General features: G+C 44.4%; 1 protein-coding gene across 1 annotated transcript in view; it reads right to left on the bottom strand.

The window, feature by feature from the left end:
- The window catches only part of LOC116374198 (membrane-associated guanylate kinase, WW and PDZ domain-containing protein 1-like), a 133,107-nt gene extending 115,423 nt beyond the window's left edge, over positions 1-17,684 (bottom strand). Inside the window, exon 1 of the mRNA XM_031825013.1 lies at positions 16,837-17,684. Coding sequence (XP_031680873.1) covers positions 16,837-17,134 — 298 coding nt within the window. The 5' untranslated portion in view covers positions 17,135-17,684. The remainder of the gene's footprint in view (positions 1-16,836) is intronic.
- Positions 17,685-18,069: the final 385 nt, after the last annotated feature.

Raw genomic sequence — 18,069 nt, 5'->3', positions numbered from 1 at the left:
AAAAAAAGCTATTTGCCACACATACCTGCCATCACAGTAGGCCTTTATGCAAAGAAGCTATTTGCCACACAGACCTGCCATCACAGTAGGCCTTCATGCAAAGAAGCTATTTGCCACACAGGCCTGCCATCACAGTAGGCCTTCATGAAAAGAAGCTATTTGTCACACAGGCCTGCCATCACAGTAGGCCTTCATGAAAATAAGCTATTTGTCACACAGGCCTGCCATCACAGTAGGCCTTCATGAAAATAAGCTATTTGTCACACAAGCCTGCCATCACAGTAGGCCTTCATGAAAATAAGCTATTTGTCACACAAGCCTGCCATCATTCATTTTGAACTGGACTGTGTGTTTACAGGAAGTTGCAACAGCGAGACTTTATATCATTAGAATGCATTTGCCAAAAGCCACAAAATAAACATGAATGGATTTCTGCCATTATCTCAACACCATGGGAACCCTCTTACATTTAGGAACTTCATGGTTGTTTGATCAATAGGACTGTGAACAGGTAGGCTCTAAGTCTTGTACATCAACAAGATCAACAACTAATGCGAGCCAAAGTAAGATTAGCTCAAATCTACCGAAGGAACATTAGATAAACCCTCTCAAACTGTTTCAGCTAGTAGCCCATCAAAATTGCACTGATAAACGTTGGGGGACTGTAGCCTCCTCGTCCTTCTGCAACTTGCCTGCAAACAAGTACCCAAGGTAACCGGCTAAATTTGGCTAGCTAGCTACTTCCAGACAGAAATTAGAGAAGACCTCACTCTGGCCATTTTACTCACTCTATCAGAGCTGGTTAGCAAGGCTGTTTACATGTTATCAAGATTGTATGTGACTAACTATTACTTTCTTTAAAAGAAGATGGTGACGAAGCTATGAAGGAAAAATACTGGAGTTTTGGTGCAGGTATTGCAGAACAGCGCAAAAAATTATATTACAATAGTGTTAAAAAATGTTGATCTTTTTTTTTTTAAATCACGATATGCAACTACCGATTTTTTTTCCCACATCACTAATGTACTATGCAGTCAGTCTGTCAATCAGTTGGTGCCTTCTCTTTTGTCTCTTTGTTTTCAGTGAGAAGGCACTGCTTTGACCTGTTCCCCTCGATAGCCTACAGCCACAAGGTGATGCTTAAATATTACAGGAGTTGGGACTCATTTTCCATAACCAACCCTCACCCTATTAAAAAGGCATAACCGTCTGAAATGTCAAAACATTCAAATGTCAACCAACGGAAGAGAGAGAGCAGTGGAGGATGGACAAAAAGGTAGCCAAACAAAGGGTTCAGGAAGTGACACACAGGAAATGGAGCTCACCCCTGAAAGGGCCTGAGAGACAGAGAGGAGACAATAACGAGAGGAAGAAGAAGGGAAGTGAGGGTCAGTTAAGAGCAGTGAGAGAGACTTTCCTTGTCTTCCTCATTTACATTATTCAGCTGTTTTTAACAGATGACACATTTCCTTAAAAGAAGAGGGGTTTACAGGTTCACCGTAGCTTGCCGAACTACAGTGTAACTTCGAACACACTCCAAGGGGAGATCTGAGAACTCTATGTATGGTATGTGAGTGGTATGTGAGTAATGGAGCTTGAGCATGACATGCCTCCATCAAACCAGCCCAGAATACTGTATGTCCTCCTTGACCATTACTGTAGAGTCCATGTGGGCAATGAGAGAAACTGTAGACAGGCAAAATGGGGTTAAGGCGGGGCAAACCCGCTCCACTCGTCTCTCCTTATCAGACCATTCACATCAGAAAGAATTATAATCAAATCCTGTGAAAAAAAGCAGACAGACTGCCAGTACCAGTACTGCTGTAAGAGGGAGGGAAATTAGATTTCTTCCTTAATTGATGAGATTTTAAAGAAGCCCAGTTTCAGCCTGAGGACAGAGAGTACCGTCCGTCCATCTGGATTCACTTAGTCTTCCCTCTTATTACCAAAACTATTTACCATCAGAGAGCCTATTCTCCATATAGTATTACACAGATTGGGGCAATACATCACAGGTATAGGAGCTGTCACCTCTTGGGTAAGTGTATTGAGTGGGGACATCATTTGCCTCAGGTCTGGGCAGGGAGAGAGGACAGTATGAAAAGGCTTGAAGATGCTGCATATCACCGTTAGATGATGTTCTTGGCTAAGAGATGTTCTTGGCTAAGAGATCCAATTAGACTCCAACAATGAGATGTATTCTCTTTGCAGGATGGCGCCGGTAGACATGGTCACCCTGTTCATGGCTCCTAAGCAACTTTGCAGTTTTATCGTTTTGGTGATTATTTCTCACCTTATTAGCTCAGAACCTCCTTTGCATTATTATATACAGCCTGAATATTTTGGATTTTAGAGAGGCGGTAATTCACCAGCATTGCGACCAGAAATACAACTTTCCTGACTGGGATCCTTTGTTTGTAACCCCCCAAGGCAATTCCACTTATCCCAGAAACTGGAGAAGAGATAAATCGGAGTGGACTCCCACTCTCACTTTCTTAGGAACAGGAACAATGTTGGCCCTCTTGAAGCATGTGGGAACAGCAGACTGGGATAAGGATTGATTGAATATGTCTGTAAACACACCAGCCAGCTGGTCTGCGCATGCTCTGAGGACGCGGCTAGGGAAGCCGTCTGGGCCGGCAGCCTTGCGAGGGTTAACACGTTTAAATGTTTTACTCACGTTGGCCATGTAGAAGGAGAGCCCACAGGTTTTGGTAGCAGGCCGTGTCAGTGGCACTTTATTGTCCTCAAAGCGAGCAAAGAAGTTGTTTAATTTGTCTGGGAGCAAGACGTCAGTGTCTGCGACGGGGCTGGTTTTCTTTTTGTAATCCGTGATTGACTGTAGATCCTGCCACATAAGTCTCGTGTTTGAGCCGTTGAATTGCGACCATACTTTGTCTCTACTAACGCTTTGCTTGTTTGATTGCGGAGGGAATAGCTGCACTGTTAGTATTCGGTCGTGTTTCTGGTCGCCTTGCCATGATTAAAAGTGGTGGTTTGCGCTAACACTGCCATCAATCCACGGTTTCTGGTTAGGGAAGGTTTTAAAATGGTCACAGAGGGTACGACATCTCCAATGCACTGGCTAATAAACTCGCTCACCAAGTCAGCGTATACATCAATGTTATTGTCTGAGGCTATCCGGAACATATCCCAGTCCACGAGATCGAAGCAATCTTGAAGCGTGGAATCCGATTGGTCAGACCAGCGTTGTATTGACCTGAGCACGGGCATTTCCCATTTTAGTTTCTGTCTATAGGCTGGATGCAACAAAATGGAGTCACGGACAGAATTTCCGAAAGCAGGGCGGGGGAGGGCTTTGTATGCATCGCAGAAGTTTGAGTAGCAATGATCCAGAAAGCTAACAGCTCTTGTCACGCATTTGATATGCTGACAGAATTTAGGAAGTATGGTTCTTAGGTTAGCTTTGTTAAAATCCCCAGCTACAATAAATGAAGCCCCAGGATGTATGGTTTGCAGTTTATATAGAGTCCAGTGAAGTTCTTTCAGGGCCGACGAGGGATCTGCTTTGGGGGAGGGGGGAGATATACACGGCTGTGACTATAATCGAAGAGAATTCTCTTGGAAGATAATGAGGTCAGCATTTGATTGTAAGGAATTCTAGGTCGGGTGAACAAAAGGACTTGAGTTACTGTATGTTGTTGTGATTACACCATGAGTCGTTAATCATAAGGCATACACCCCCAACCCTTCTTCTTACCAGAGAGATGTTTGTTTTTGTCGGCGCGATGCGTGAAGAAACCAGGTGGCTGTACCAACTCTGATAACATATCCCGAGTGAGCCATGTTTCCGTGAAACAGAGAATCTCTGATGTCTCTTTGGAAGGCAACTCGTGCCCTAATTTCGTCCACCTTGTTATCTAGAGATTGGATATTGGCGAGTAATATGCTCGAAAGCGGTGGATGGTGTGCTCGCCTTCTGAGTCTGACCAGTCTGCCTCTCCTGTGGCGACAGTGTTGTTTTGGGTCGGCCTCTGGGATAAGATCCAATGTCCAGGGTGGAGGTCCGAACAAAGGATCCGCTTCGGGAAAGACGTATTCCTGGTCGTAATGATGGTAAGTTGACATTGTTTTATATCCAATAGTTCCTCCCGGCTGTATGTAATAACACTTGAGATTTTCTGTGCTAACAATGTAAGAAATAATGCATTTTTTTTAAACAAATAACTGCATAGTTTTCTAAGGACCTGAAGCGAGGCGACCATCTCTGTCGGCGCCATTCTTGCCATTTGAAGGGGTGTCCACATACATACATACTTTTTTTGTATGCATGTATATATAGTGTAGTTACAGTATAGAATTCACAACTAAATGTTTTCCAGTTAGATCTTAAAACTATTAAGTTAACTGTGTAAAATGTGCTAAATGTTCTGCAGTTGCTCATTTGGTTTGCTAATTTAGTAGCTAGTTAGCTATCTAGCTAAGTGTTTAGCTTCCTCCAAAATCAAGCTTCACTTGCCGGTAACAGCAGAGAATCCCCAACTGGATCAAGAGCCTTGCTGTGAGCAAACTGAGTAGCATTTTTTTTGTTACTTATAACTTCATGAGCTGGGATGTCGGTCCTGAAAATAGGTCAGAGACTATAAATATGTTTGCAATGCATTGGTTAGCATTGTCTATGGGATTTTACATGTACTTGTTAGCATTGCCAACTTTCGAATTACAAAAGCTCAGTGGGGTTTGAAAATAGAGCCCTGCGTGTTCAGTGCCGATATTACCAAACCACCCGGAATGGCACAAGGTCGGTATGAAGGTAAGACAATCTGGACACCGCCCAAGCCTAACGTTAGCTAGCATATGCTACCGTACCTGTAGACTTCGACATTGCTGCACACAGAGACATACAGATGGTGTCCAAGAGTTCATCCGACTCTGGTTAAGAAAATCTTAATTGCCAGAATCTCGCAGTATCCCTTTAAGACGAACAAGTCAATGCTGTGGATAATCAGTTTGCTATGCAGTATCCCTTTAAGACGAACAAGTGAATGCTGTGGATAATCAGTTTGCTATGCCTTCTCCATCACAATTACTGCTAGCAGACACAGTGTAGCAATAGTCTCATCACTAATCCACACCATGAGGAGAAGCAGAACCAAAACCAAACCTAAGGACAACATTAAAAATAGGCAAGTTCCTGTAAAAAACAACAACCTGTGGCTGACAGAGAGCAGAGACCTGTAGGTGTATCATGGCAAGAAAACAACCTGTGGCTGTCAGAGAGCAGAGACCTGTAGGTGTATCATGGCAAGAAAACAACCTGTGGCTGACAGAGAGCAGAGACCTGTAGGTGTATCATGGCAAGAAAACAACCTGTGGCTGACAGAGAGCAGAGACCTGTAGGTGTATCATGGCAAGAAAACAACAAAATAGCAGAGGAGGAAAACAGCACTAATGTTAGAAACAAACATTATGTTGCCATCTAGAGTCACATTTGTTTATTTTGCGAGCTATAAAACCACACAATTTACATAAAGTATGTTTTTAATAGGACCGTATAGTTTAGTCAAATTCGTGTTCTTATTTACCATGTGAAATGTGGTATTGTAGTACAACCCTACATCGCCCAGTACATGAATAAAGCATTCCACTGCAGAGTGATAGAGATCATGAGAGCAGTGGTGTGTGTGTATATCTGAACCCTCAGAGTTTGATGCTGGCTGTGTGGCACTTTTAAAAAGTGATGATGCAATTCCAAAGCGAGCCAAAAGATCACCACTCTGGTCATTAACATTTTAACTAACACAGCGAAGTACAAATCTCCACATTAAAGGGTTCAGAATAGCCTGGCCACAAGCATCTGCTTCAAACAGTTTGTTAAATTCAGCTTGTCAGTCAGGGAGAATCTAAGCATAAATAAAGGCATGGAAATTAACTCCTTGACATAGTCATAACATCATTGTTTCCATAGGGGTGTGTGTAGGGCGAGGTACTGTACTGTGAGGGAGGGGGCCCCTGTTCTATTAGGGAGAACAACAGAGTCTCCAAGTAAGACAACATTTCACCTAATTCAATATGTTTTTTTTAGGAAACATTCATAGCCAATGTCACCAACAACTGTGTTAAAAAGGAGATGTGTATGCCTGTGTGTGTGGGGCATGTTCTGGCTGGCCTGCCCACGCCATGACAGGGCAGGGAGCAAATTGTGGAGGGGGACTGTTTTCCTGACGTGCCTGCCTGAGGGAGAGGAGCGATTGATCGATGGGGACAGAGTGAACAGCACATGTCACATTGGGGACACCTCCGGCCCTGACCCGTGGCATCTGCGCCGCTCCTCCACTGCTCCGCTCCCATTGGGAGTCGTCACAGAAACAGACGTCCACCATCACTGCCAATCAGATCACAGTACTACAGAACTGCTGCTAACTATCTGGCCATGCTAGGAAGGACAGAAGAACAGAGCTTTCTAAAAAGTCTATGCAGATTGCTGCCGTTGGGAGGACCGTGAACAGTATGAACACACACACACAGAGTATTGCGCAAGTGAGCTACAAGGGATGATGTGGATGATGTGAAAGAGCGGACCAGCATGTGTCTACAGGGGTCCATCAGTGCAACACCCGTGTGTGTAGTCTGAACTAGGAGTCATTATGAAGGTGTTGATAACGTGCCGAGTCTGGTTGTAATCTCTGTGCCCAGCAAGTCTTAGGTGTGGATGAAGGGACCAGGACAGGACATGTTTAAAGGTCTGCTAGAGAGAAAGGTACTGCCCTGTACTGTATATCACCATGGCTATGGCATTTGGCACTATACTACCACCACATATTGCTGAGCATATAGATTTAGCCCACCTGTACAGATGATGACATCGGTTGTTAAACACCACCATTTTGGAGCATTAGATAACAGCAGTTTCCAGCTAACAGCCACATGCTTTCTCCATCAAGGAAACCAAATGCTGGTCAATCACAGCAGCTGACATTTCCAGATGAGAGATTTGGAGTAAACTCCTGAAGTCCCCCCCCACACACACACACATTCATGTTTCTCTAGGTAATTCATAGTGACTAATGAGGGTCTAAATGAATAACAATTATAATTAATGAATGACATTTGGGTGGTGATTAAATGTCAAATGTGCTCGGAGAGCATGCTAATGCAGGATTTTTACAAACATGAATCATCAAAACATATCCTGAACAGACACCAGAAACACAGATGGTAGATGTAAATCATAGTCCTGTGTAAAACACACACATTTGCATCCAATCTGGTTCTCGTTATACAAATGTGTTTGTTTCGTCGACCCACCAAGTGTCACTACTGAAAATGGTACTTACTGCAATGCCATGTGACACACACTAATCCACAACTCCCATGAAGGTCCTTATGGTACGGTATCTTTTCAAGAGTTAACATGGGGAGAAGGGTTCTGCCAAGTCAGCCCAAGTTAGTTCACAGACATCTGAGACCAACCCCATCATCGAGAGGCTGCACAATTCACACACTCAGATGACAAAGAGAGAGACGATCAAAGATTGAGAGAGAATGGAGGAGCAAAAGAGAAGATGGAGACTGAGCTGATGAAGAAGAATGGAACAGCATGCTAGAGAGGTGGACTGGGGATTCCTCTGGTGTGTGTATGCCATGCCTTGGGCTTCCAGACCCACAGAAACACACCACCCCAGAGAGAGTGTGTGTGCCTATGCCTATGCCTTCCAGACCCACACCACCCCAGAGAGAGAGAGAGTGTGTGCCTATGCCTATGCCTTCCAGACCCACACCACCCCAGAGAGAGAGAGAGAGTGTGTGCCTATGCCTATGCCTTCCAAACCCACACCACCCCAGAGAGAGAGAGAGTGTATGCGTATGCCTTCCAGACCCACACCACCCCAGAGAGAGAGAGAGAGTGTATGCGTACGCCTTCCAGACCCACACCACCCCAGAGAGAGAGAGAGAGAGAGTGTATGCCTATGCCTTCCAGACCCACACCACCCCAGAGAGAGAGAGAGAGAGAGAGAGAGTGTATGCCTATGCCTTCCAGACCCACACCACCCCAGAGAGAGAGAGTATGCCTATGCCTTCCAGACCCACACCACCCCAGAGAGAGAGAGAGAGTATGCCTATGCCTTCCAGACCCACACCACCCCAGAGAGAGAGAGAGAGTGTATGCCTATGCCTTCCAGACCCACACCACCCCAGAGAGAGAGAGAGAGAGAGAGAGAGTGTATGCCTATGCCTTCCAGACCCACACCACCCCAGAGAGAGAGAGAGAGAGAGAGAGAGAGAGTGTATGCCTATGCCTTCCAGACCCACACCACCCCAGAGAGAGAGAGAGTGTATGCCTATGCCTTCCAGACCCACACCACCCCAGAGAGAGAGAGAGAGTGTATGCCTATGCCTTCCAGACCCACACCACCCCAGAGAGAGAGAGAGAGAGTGTATGCCTATGCCTTCCAGACCCACACCACCCCAGAGAGAGAGAGAGTGTATGCGTATGCCTTCCAGACCCACACCACCCCAGAGAGAGAGAGTGTGTGTGTGTGTGTGTATGCCATGCCTTGGGCTTCCAGACCCACAGAAATACACCACCCCAGAGAGAGAGTGTGTGTGCGTGTGTGTGTGTATGCCATGCCTTGGGCTTCCAGACCCACAGAAACACACCACCCCAGAGAGAGAGAGTGTGTGTGTGCCATGCCTTGGGCTTCCAGACCCAACAGAAACACACCACCCCAGAGTGTGTGTGTGTGTATGCCATGCCTTGGGCTTCCAGACCCTACAGAAACACACCACCCCAGTGTGTGTGTATGCCATGGGCTTCCAGACCCTACAGGAACACACCACCCCAGAGTGTGTGTATGCCATGCCTTGGGCTTCCAGACCCAACAGAAACACACCACCCCAGAGAGTGTGTGTAGTCTGCTGGCTATTGTGGAAAACACAACCATGTCTATATAATCCTCTTAATCAGGACGGCCTGTCTTCAAATCCCCAAGAAATGTGTGTGTGTGTGTGTGTGAGAGAGAGATGGGTGGGCACCAGCAGAAGCTAATGAGATGTGTAATCGGACCCCAGGGCACTGGTCTGGTCTAAGTATAATTAAAAAGGTAAAGAAAAAAGCATCTCCAGAGAACAGAGGATAGACTGACTAAATACAAGTAAAAATAATCAAAGCAAATGAATATTTTAGATTCCAAAGCTGTTTTCATATTTTATGACAATAGCAGAGAAGGTATGTGTGAGTTTATGGGCTCCTGCTTATTAGTATGTAATTTGAACATGGAAGATTCTTGACTTCTATGCCGCCAAGACTATTAACATCTACTTCTGCTCATATAAATTGACTTCCTGGTAGCAGTATGCCCGTTGGAGCAATACTGCATCTAATTTGCGAAAACAACAGCAAAACTGACAGAGGGCTTTGGCACATCAGCATGAGTCACAATCTGCCCCGCTCAGCTCCAGGCTGATCAAATCAAAATCAAATGCAATGATGATCAGATTCCTGCATGCGTTCGATGTGAAGAACACAACCTTGTATAACGGTCAACAGAACCTTCTAATGAACACCGTGTGGGATTGCAGAGTGACTATGGAATGCAATTCTCCTCTGATGTCACTGCAATGGGACGCATTTAAATCAAACTTACCATAGCAGTCAAAGGCTTCACAGTAAGCTCATTCCCAAACCCCTCAGCCATTAGACGCCATATACACTGTGGTACTGCACACGACTGTGCCTGAAAAACACCTCCCACATATGGGATTATGCTAATATGACAGCCACATTGACAATGTGGAAATAAGCAGAGGCCTTAGGAGTAGATTTGTCAAATGATCCACTGCTTGGGATGTGTTAAAGAGATGGGAAGTGAAGACTGAGAACTGGGAGAAATATCTAGAAGCTCTAAATCCAAATCTCAGCCACTCAACAAGACGTGTGCGACTTCATCGTCTGACAGGAAATCAAGAGGGGGGTTGGAGAAATTAAAGAATGTCACCGACTGTATCCTCCTTGAGGAATGACCATGATGACGAAGAGGCTGTTGACAGGAGTTCTGAACATCATGGGATCACAATTAGAATGGATCTGAAGGGCACAACACCTTCCATCCAGGCAGGCAGGCAGAAAGAGACTGGAGCACAGCGGAAGCAGCTGGAGCACTTCCTTTGTAACTAACACAGGTAAATTAAACCCAGAGATTGTGTCTGAACACATTGTGTAGGGGAAGTTGAGCTGGTCAACTGTGTCAGAGAATACAAAAGATGGGGGGGGGGGGGGCTGTGGGGGTTCACACAGAGGAAAAGGAAATAAATGCTTGCACATGCAAAGACAGGAGGAGAACAGTAGCAACACGTAGGTAAAAAAATAAATAGATATAATAAATGTTTTATTTTTTTATACCACTGGGGAAGCCAAGCCAGAATAAAACATCCATATTACAACCTGTGTTGTGATAATTGCTTTGTTTGCTCTATAACCTGTTAGTTCATATGCCTTGACACTGTGATATACAAGCAGAAGGCCGAGACAATAAGACACAGCTGCAGAATAAATTCAACCACACCCACGTTTCATCATAAAACCGGAGAGCAACCTCTGTCTGGTGAAGTTCACAAAGCCTATTGCATGTAACAAACATGACCTACAGCATGGTCAAGCAAGTTAATGTTTCCAACATTTTCGGGACCACTAAACAACAATTGAGAACACCGGAGAGTTACCGCAAGTCGCAAAGAAAACAGGAGCTGCCTCCACTATTCCACCTCTGCTTAGTTTAATACAGTGACAACTAAAAGATAACAAAAACAATATAGTCCAATCAACGTAAGCTAAATATGATGTGGCTGTCCATGATTGTGATTGTCTGTGTTCTAGGCTACCTGGCTAAAATGCTTGCTAGCCTAACTTCCTTTCACAGGCAACATTGAGCCAGCTAGTTAACATTAGACTTCTACATCTAGCTACATATTGAACTTCCATCCTCTCAGGCCAGGGGCACAATGTATTAATTTATGGCTGGATCACAATCTCCGTTATAATCTTTGGCCAGAATGGAGAATTAAGTAAAACCACAAGTCCAAATCCCTATCTCCATCCATGGCTACTTTAGGAAAGGGCCAATAGGCTATGCAGAGTACGCGGTTGGCTAGAGTGCATGTGTCAATACCAGAGTGGGCTACACTCGCTATATAAAAGGCAATCGTTTTGGTTAGAAAACCATCAGTAGAGTTGAAAATGTGATGAAAACCCATTCAACTTTGATTTTTTTTAATCCATTAAATAAGATGAATGTGTTTTTATGTGCACTACGTTATCACGCACAGCTTTGTATCTCCAACAAGTCAATTTGATGGAAACATCTCTGGTGGGAAAATGCACACATTGCTTATGCAGTTATTTATTTATTTTTATAAAAAGGGAAGCCATATGCCCGCTGGCTTCCCATGCATTCAATGCTATGGGCGACAACAATGTCATACTCTTTTTGGCCAGACAGCATCAGATAGATGGGCTACACATACAGAGAGGCGCTGTTTCGCTCGCTCAGATGCTTGCTCCGGTAAGATATACTTTTGGTCATGCAGTGTGTGGTCACCTGCTTGCCGAACATCTCAATGCAAAATCATGGCCATTAGTATAGAGTTGGTCCCCCTTTGCTGCTTGAACAGCCTCCACTCTTCTGGGAAGGTTTTCCACTAGAAGTGAAGCGTGATTCATCGTGATTCATCACTCCAGAGAATGCGTTTCCAATGGCGGCGAGATTTACACCACTCCAGCCGACGCTTGGCATTGAGCATGGTGAGCTTATTGTTTTATTTGTATTTATTTAATTTGACCTTTATTTAACCAGGTAGGCAAGCTGAGAACAAATTCTCATTTACAATTGCGACCTGGCCAAGATAAAGCAAAGCAGTTCGACACATACAACGACACAGAGTTACACATGGAGTAAAACAAACATCCAGTCAATAATACAGTATAAACAAGTCTATATACGATGTGAGCAAATGAGGTGAGATAAGGGAGGTAAAGGCAAAAAAAGGCCATGGTGGCAAAGTAAATACAATATAGCAAGTGAAACACTGGAATGGTAGATTTGCAATGGAAGAATGTGCAAAGTAGAAATAAAAATAAATGGGGTGCAAAGGAGCTAAATAAATAAATAAAATAAATACAGTAGGGAAAGAGGTAGTTGTTTGGGCTAAATTATAGGTGTGCTATGTACAGGTGCAGTAATCTGTGAGCTGCTCTGACAGTTGGTGCTTAAAGCTAGTGAGGGAGATAAGTGTTTCCAGTTTCAGAGATTTTTGAAGTTCGTTCCAGTCATTGGCAGCAGACAACTGGAAGGAGAGGCGGCCAAAGAAAGAATTGGTTTTGGGGGTGACCAGAGATATACCTGCTGGAGGGCGTGCTACAGGTGGGTGATGCTATGGTGACCAGCGAGCTGAGATAAGGGGGGACTTTACCTAGCAGGGTCTTGTAGATGACATGGAGCCAGTGGTGGGTAGTATATGGGGCTTTGGTGACAAAACGGATTGCACTGTGATAGACTGCATCCAATTTGTTGAGTAGGGTATTGGAGGCTATTTTGTAAATGACATCGCCAAAGTCGAGGATTGGTAGGATGGTCAGTTTTACAAGGGTATGTTTGGCAGCATGAGTGAAGGATGCTTTGTTGCGAAATAGGAAGCCAATTCTAGATTTAACTTTGGATTGGAGATGTTTGATGTGGGTCTGGAAGGAGAGTTTACAGTCTAACCAGACACCTAGGTATTTGTAGTTGTCCACGTATTCTAAGTCAGAGCCGTCCAGAGTAGTGATGTTGGACAGGCGGGCAGGTAGCGATTGAAGAGCATGCATTTAGTTTTACTTGTATTTAAGAGCAATTGGAGGCCACGGAAGGAAAATTGTATGGCATTGAAGCTTTCCTGGAGGGTTGTTAACACAGTGTACAAAGAAGGGCCAGAAGTATACAGAATGGTGTCGTCTGCGTAGAGGTGGATCAGAGACTCACCAGCAGCAAGAGCGACATCATTGATGTATACAGAGAAGAGAGTCGGTCCAAGAATTGAACCCTGTGGCACCGCCATAGAGACTGCCAGAGGTCCGGACAGCAGACCCTCCGATTTGACACACTGAACTCTATCAGAGAAGTAGTTGGTGAACCAGGTGAGGCAATCATTTGAGAAACCAAGGCTGTCGAGTCTGCCGATGAGGATGTGGTGATTGACAGAGCCGAAAGCCTTGGCCAGATCAATGAATAGAGCTGCACAGTAATGTTTCTTATCGATGGCGGTTAAGATATCGTTTAGGACCTTGAGCGTGGCTGAGGTGCACCCATGACCAGCTCTGAAACCAGATTGCATAGCAGAGAAGGTATGGTGAGATTCGAAATGGTCGGTAATCTGTTTGTTGACTTGGCTTTCAAAGACCTTAGAAAGGCAGGGTAGGATAGATATAGGTCTGTAGCAGTTTGGGTCAAGAGTGTCCCCCCCTTTGAAGAGGGGGATGACCGCAGCTGCTTTCCAATCTTTGGGAATCTCAGACGACACGAAAGAGAGGTTGAACAGGCTAGTAATAGGGGTGGCAACAATTTCAGCAGATAATTTTAGAAAGAAAGGGTCCAGATTGTCTAGCCCGGCTGATTTGTAGGGGTCCAGATTTTGCAGCTCTTTCTGAACATCAGCTGACTGGATTTGGGAGAAGGAGAAATGGGAAAGGCTTGGGCGAGTTGCTGTGGGGGGTGCAGTGCTGTTGACCGGGGTAGGAGTAGCCAGGTGGAAAGCATGGCCAGCTGTAGAAAAATGCTTATTGAAATTCTCAATTATAGTGGATTTATCAGTGGTGACAGTGTTTCCTTAGGCTTGTGTGCGGCTGCTGGGCCAAGGAAACCCATTTCATGAAGCTCCAGACGAACAGTTATTGTGCTGGCATTGCTTCCAGAGGCAGTTCGGAACTCGGTAGTGAGTGTTGCAACCGATGAAGGACAATTTTTACGAATTAGCCCTCTGCAGTCCCATTCTGTGAGCTTGTGTGGCCTACCACTTCATGGCTGAGCTGTTGTTGCTCCTAGACGTTTCCACTTTACAATTACAGCACTTACAGTTGACCGGGGCAGCTCTAGCAGGACAGACATTTGTCGAACTGACTTGTTGGAAAGGTGCCATCCTATGACGGTGCCACATTGAAAGTGACTGAGCTCTTCAATAAGACCATTCTACTGCCTATGATTGCACACAACCATGCAGTTTTATACACCTGTTGCAGGTGTGGCTGAAATAGCCAAATCCATTAATATGAAGGGGTGTCCACATACTTTTGTATATATATTGTATTCAGCCTCTTGCGAATTAAAGGTAAATTATGACAGAGAAACAGAGATATTATAATTATAGATTTCTTCTTGGTACATTTTTGGGGAAGCCTGGCTTCCCTTGGCATCCATGAATACACACCCACTGAAAAAGAGATTCTCGACCTACCACCCACATTGCCATAAATCTGAGCCACAGGACCAGCTAGCTATAATCGCACCACAATTTAAAAAAGTTTAAATTCTTCCTTTTGGATTTACAACAGAGTTTAAATCTGCTGAGCCTGCAAAGTTTCAGGCTAGCCACACATGTTGGTGAAACTTTAAAAACTTGAATACCACTGTAAATGAACTTGTCTTTGCCTTTCCTTCAGACTGATCCCTGGCTGAATAACTGACTCAGTCAGCCCAGTGTAGTATATTAGGAGGGGATTAACAGCATCACATGGAGTTATGCTGTGCTCTGATGTGATCCAGACACTAAATACCTCCTCACTGACCCCTGACCTTGATGCTGTGTTTCATGCTGCCTGGTCTGATCGGCCCAGCCCCATGGAGCGCCATGCACTGATCCCACAGCAAACACACACGAGGACTTGCTAAATAACACATGGGTCCATTAACTATGGGAGCCTTGAGGTACACTAATCCGCTTCCATGTTAAAGCCTTCGTGTGTGTGTGTGTGTGTGGGGGGGGGGGGGGGGGAGATTTAGACCAAATAGATTATTTTTTATCATACTTTCAGACATGATAATGATCTGCAACCAAGTTCCCTCCTAAACAGTTTAGTGTTCAGACTAGATACCCAAAAGACTGAGACTAAATGTATTAAATAGGAAATGTCAATCAAAAACATGTCTCTCTCTTTATGATATACAGCAGGAGTCCTTTCAACAAAGCAGGGAGTGTGGAAATACATGTCGAAACTACGCACATATTGCATAATCCAGTTAATGACTCTGCCAGAGCTACTGTGTCAATACAGCAGCATGGCCATATAATGGCATGTGGCACCCGGTGGCAGCTCAGTAATGTGTGTACTGTAGTCAATCCCCTACAAAACAACGTACTGTTGGCCGTTAAAAAGCCACAATCGGCACCAAAAACATGCTATGCCCAGCCTGTACCCTGAACTTGAGTGAGGATGCAGAAAAGTTTACCACCTGATGGACAATAGCCTAATCAGCACCTCCTTTTGCCTTCGCAGTCATCAAACTATGAAAATGACAGCCACGGTAGGTAGCCTAGAGGTTAAGAGCGTTGGGCCAGTAACCGAAAGGTTGCTGGATCGAATCCCAGAGCTGACAAGGTAAAAATGTGTAGATCTGAACAAGGCAGTTAGCCCACTGTTCCTAGGCTGTCATTGTAAATAAGAATTTGTTCTTCACTGACTTGCCTAGTTAAATAAAATAGACATTAATTTGAGCTAAATTAGGACATTTAAACTTAACATAGGATACAGATGGCCCTTGTTGCCAAACATATTTTCCTGATTAAGCCTGATTAGGGAGAACATTTCCTAGACAGCATGAATTTTTTTTACCTGAAGTGGCATATGGTCATGTGACTATCACCACGGCATCCCCTCCTCCATCCCTCCAAACAGGATCTGGAAATGAGCCTGGTGGAGCACTGGGACTGGAGTGGGAGCTGATTGGCCAGCTTCCTGATATTGTCTCAAGTCATTATGAGCATGGGCAGGATGGCCACCTTCTTCCCATTAGCCTATACAGAGGGGATTCATCAACCATAACTAGAACCATGCGGCATGGACTGTGTGTTGAGTTGGGAATTTATTGTATGAAACTGACAAGAAAGTAGGTAGTCCGCAGGTTGCCCATCCAGTGGTTCCTTATTTGGGCCAAGGAAGTAGGCCTATGTGCTCAGGGTTTATAAACAAATAGATGTGGAAAAAATATATATTTTTGTGATTCCTCCCCCCCTCCTCTCTTTTAACCACAAAGAAACGTTTTAAAATCAGTCCGATCCCAGAGTGGCACAGGCACTACATCATAGCTCTGAGCATTCATACAAGCCTGCCAGACACACTGGGTTTGTGTCACATTGGCTTAGTGTCAAACTACAAGGCCAGGATGAGTCAAGTTGACCATGAACAGTTCACACTGGCCAGAGCTGCTGTTTGTATGCTTCTGTTAATGTTGTCATCTTCCTGCTATGGTATGAGCAGAGGTTGGGATGTAGTCAACTATCAATACGTGCCTTAGGCCTAATGGGTAGGCGACAGCCAATATATCACCTACAGCGTCGGTATGGTACACTCCAATCATAAGTAATTTAACTGCTGAAATGCAAGGCATGTGGGTGTTGTTTTAAGGGGAAAAGGGCAATTCAACATACATAAATCACTCACAATGTATGAGTATGTACATATCTGACAGAACTAAAACCTTGAATGGAATTCTGAAAAGTGGGAAATGATTTAGTACATATTTATTACATAACATTTTAGTGCCTTGTCCACTTTCATACATCACTCAGTGTGGACGATTGAGGCGCTCTGGGACGCTCTGCTGCTGCTGCTTCAGTGCCATCTCTTACCTTGTCTGACCGTTCTCAATCTGATGGGACCACTGCAATTCTTTATCACTGTCTGTACATCATACAGGGGCAACCCAGAGATCGAGAGGTTCTCTACTTCCAATATCAACGCCCCCTCTGTTAATCTTCCATTTTTGTAAACCACGATACCATCGTTAACTTGTCCGATGTAGGCGAACTCTCCGTTCTCCGCACCACCGAGCAATTGCACATTTAAGTCACCGCGAGCGTCTTTGAGGACCGCGCACTCGTTAACTTTAGTGGTCCAGTGATTCTTCTTTTGGATCACTTTGGACATGATGAATATCCGACACCAAACAGGTGGTCTCGCCGATTTATAGCAATATAGACAACACAACGTGTCTCAGAATATAATATCCAAATCAGACGCAACAAACTTTCTTTTTCTTTCCGTGAAGCATGAGTGCTGCTGTCAAAATCTGCCCATCATTCACGCCAAAAAAAAAATCAAGCCATTCTTGTCCAATGGACCACTTCTGTAGAAGTCCTGAGCAGCTGGTCCTAATTTGCAGGTATTGTTTTTCTCATCTTCCTTGCCGAGTAATCTCGTTTATATATATATATATCTTAGGCGTCTGCCAAAGTACCACTAACCTACAGTATCCACTTGTTAAAGTCGTTTCTCAGTTCCTTCTTTATAAAAACCACTTTCAATATTTTCCGTTCAAGATCCAAGCAATGGAGGTTTTCTTTGAAAACGCGGTGAGTTGGTTGGTGGTACCACACAGACCACGGCTCCTTTAAGCAGGTACAACGTTTTGTTATATTTTATCCCACTCCGCGTGCTGTACCGATCGAGAGGTGCTGCTAGTAAAATGAGCGCATGCGTCCGGTTTCCCAACGGAGTCCAGAGGGATATCCTGCTGCACCTATTACAGGGTCCTAGTGCCGCGACTGTAAAGGACTAACATGCTATTTGAAAACACCGTAAACTAAAGCACGGATAATATTGACTTTGACCAGAAATATTGTTTAAAAATCATATTCTTAGGAGGTTTAATTGCATTTCAATAAATTGATACCAATGAGGAGGGAATAAGCTGCCATATCTAAATCGAAGCATGAAGCAAATGTAATAAATATTATATTTATCATTCAGCCAATCTTTCTTTAGTCTCTACACCTTTAAATCTTACGCTACACCTCCACTCTGGGCCCGGTTTTTAATTGTCTTTTACTGGTTTTCAATGGAATGCAGATCAGATTAAAACT

The sequence above is a fragment of the Oncorhynchus kisutch genome, linkage group LG5, assembly GCF_002021735.2.
Source record: "Oncorhynchus kisutch isolate 150728-3 linkage group LG5, Okis_V2, whole genome shotgun sequence".
NCBI lineage: Eukaryota > Metazoa > Chordata > Actinopteri > Salmoniformes > Salmonidae > Oncorhynchus > Oncorhynchus kisutch.
This window is presented reverse-complemented; position numbering and strand designations above follow the sequence as displayed.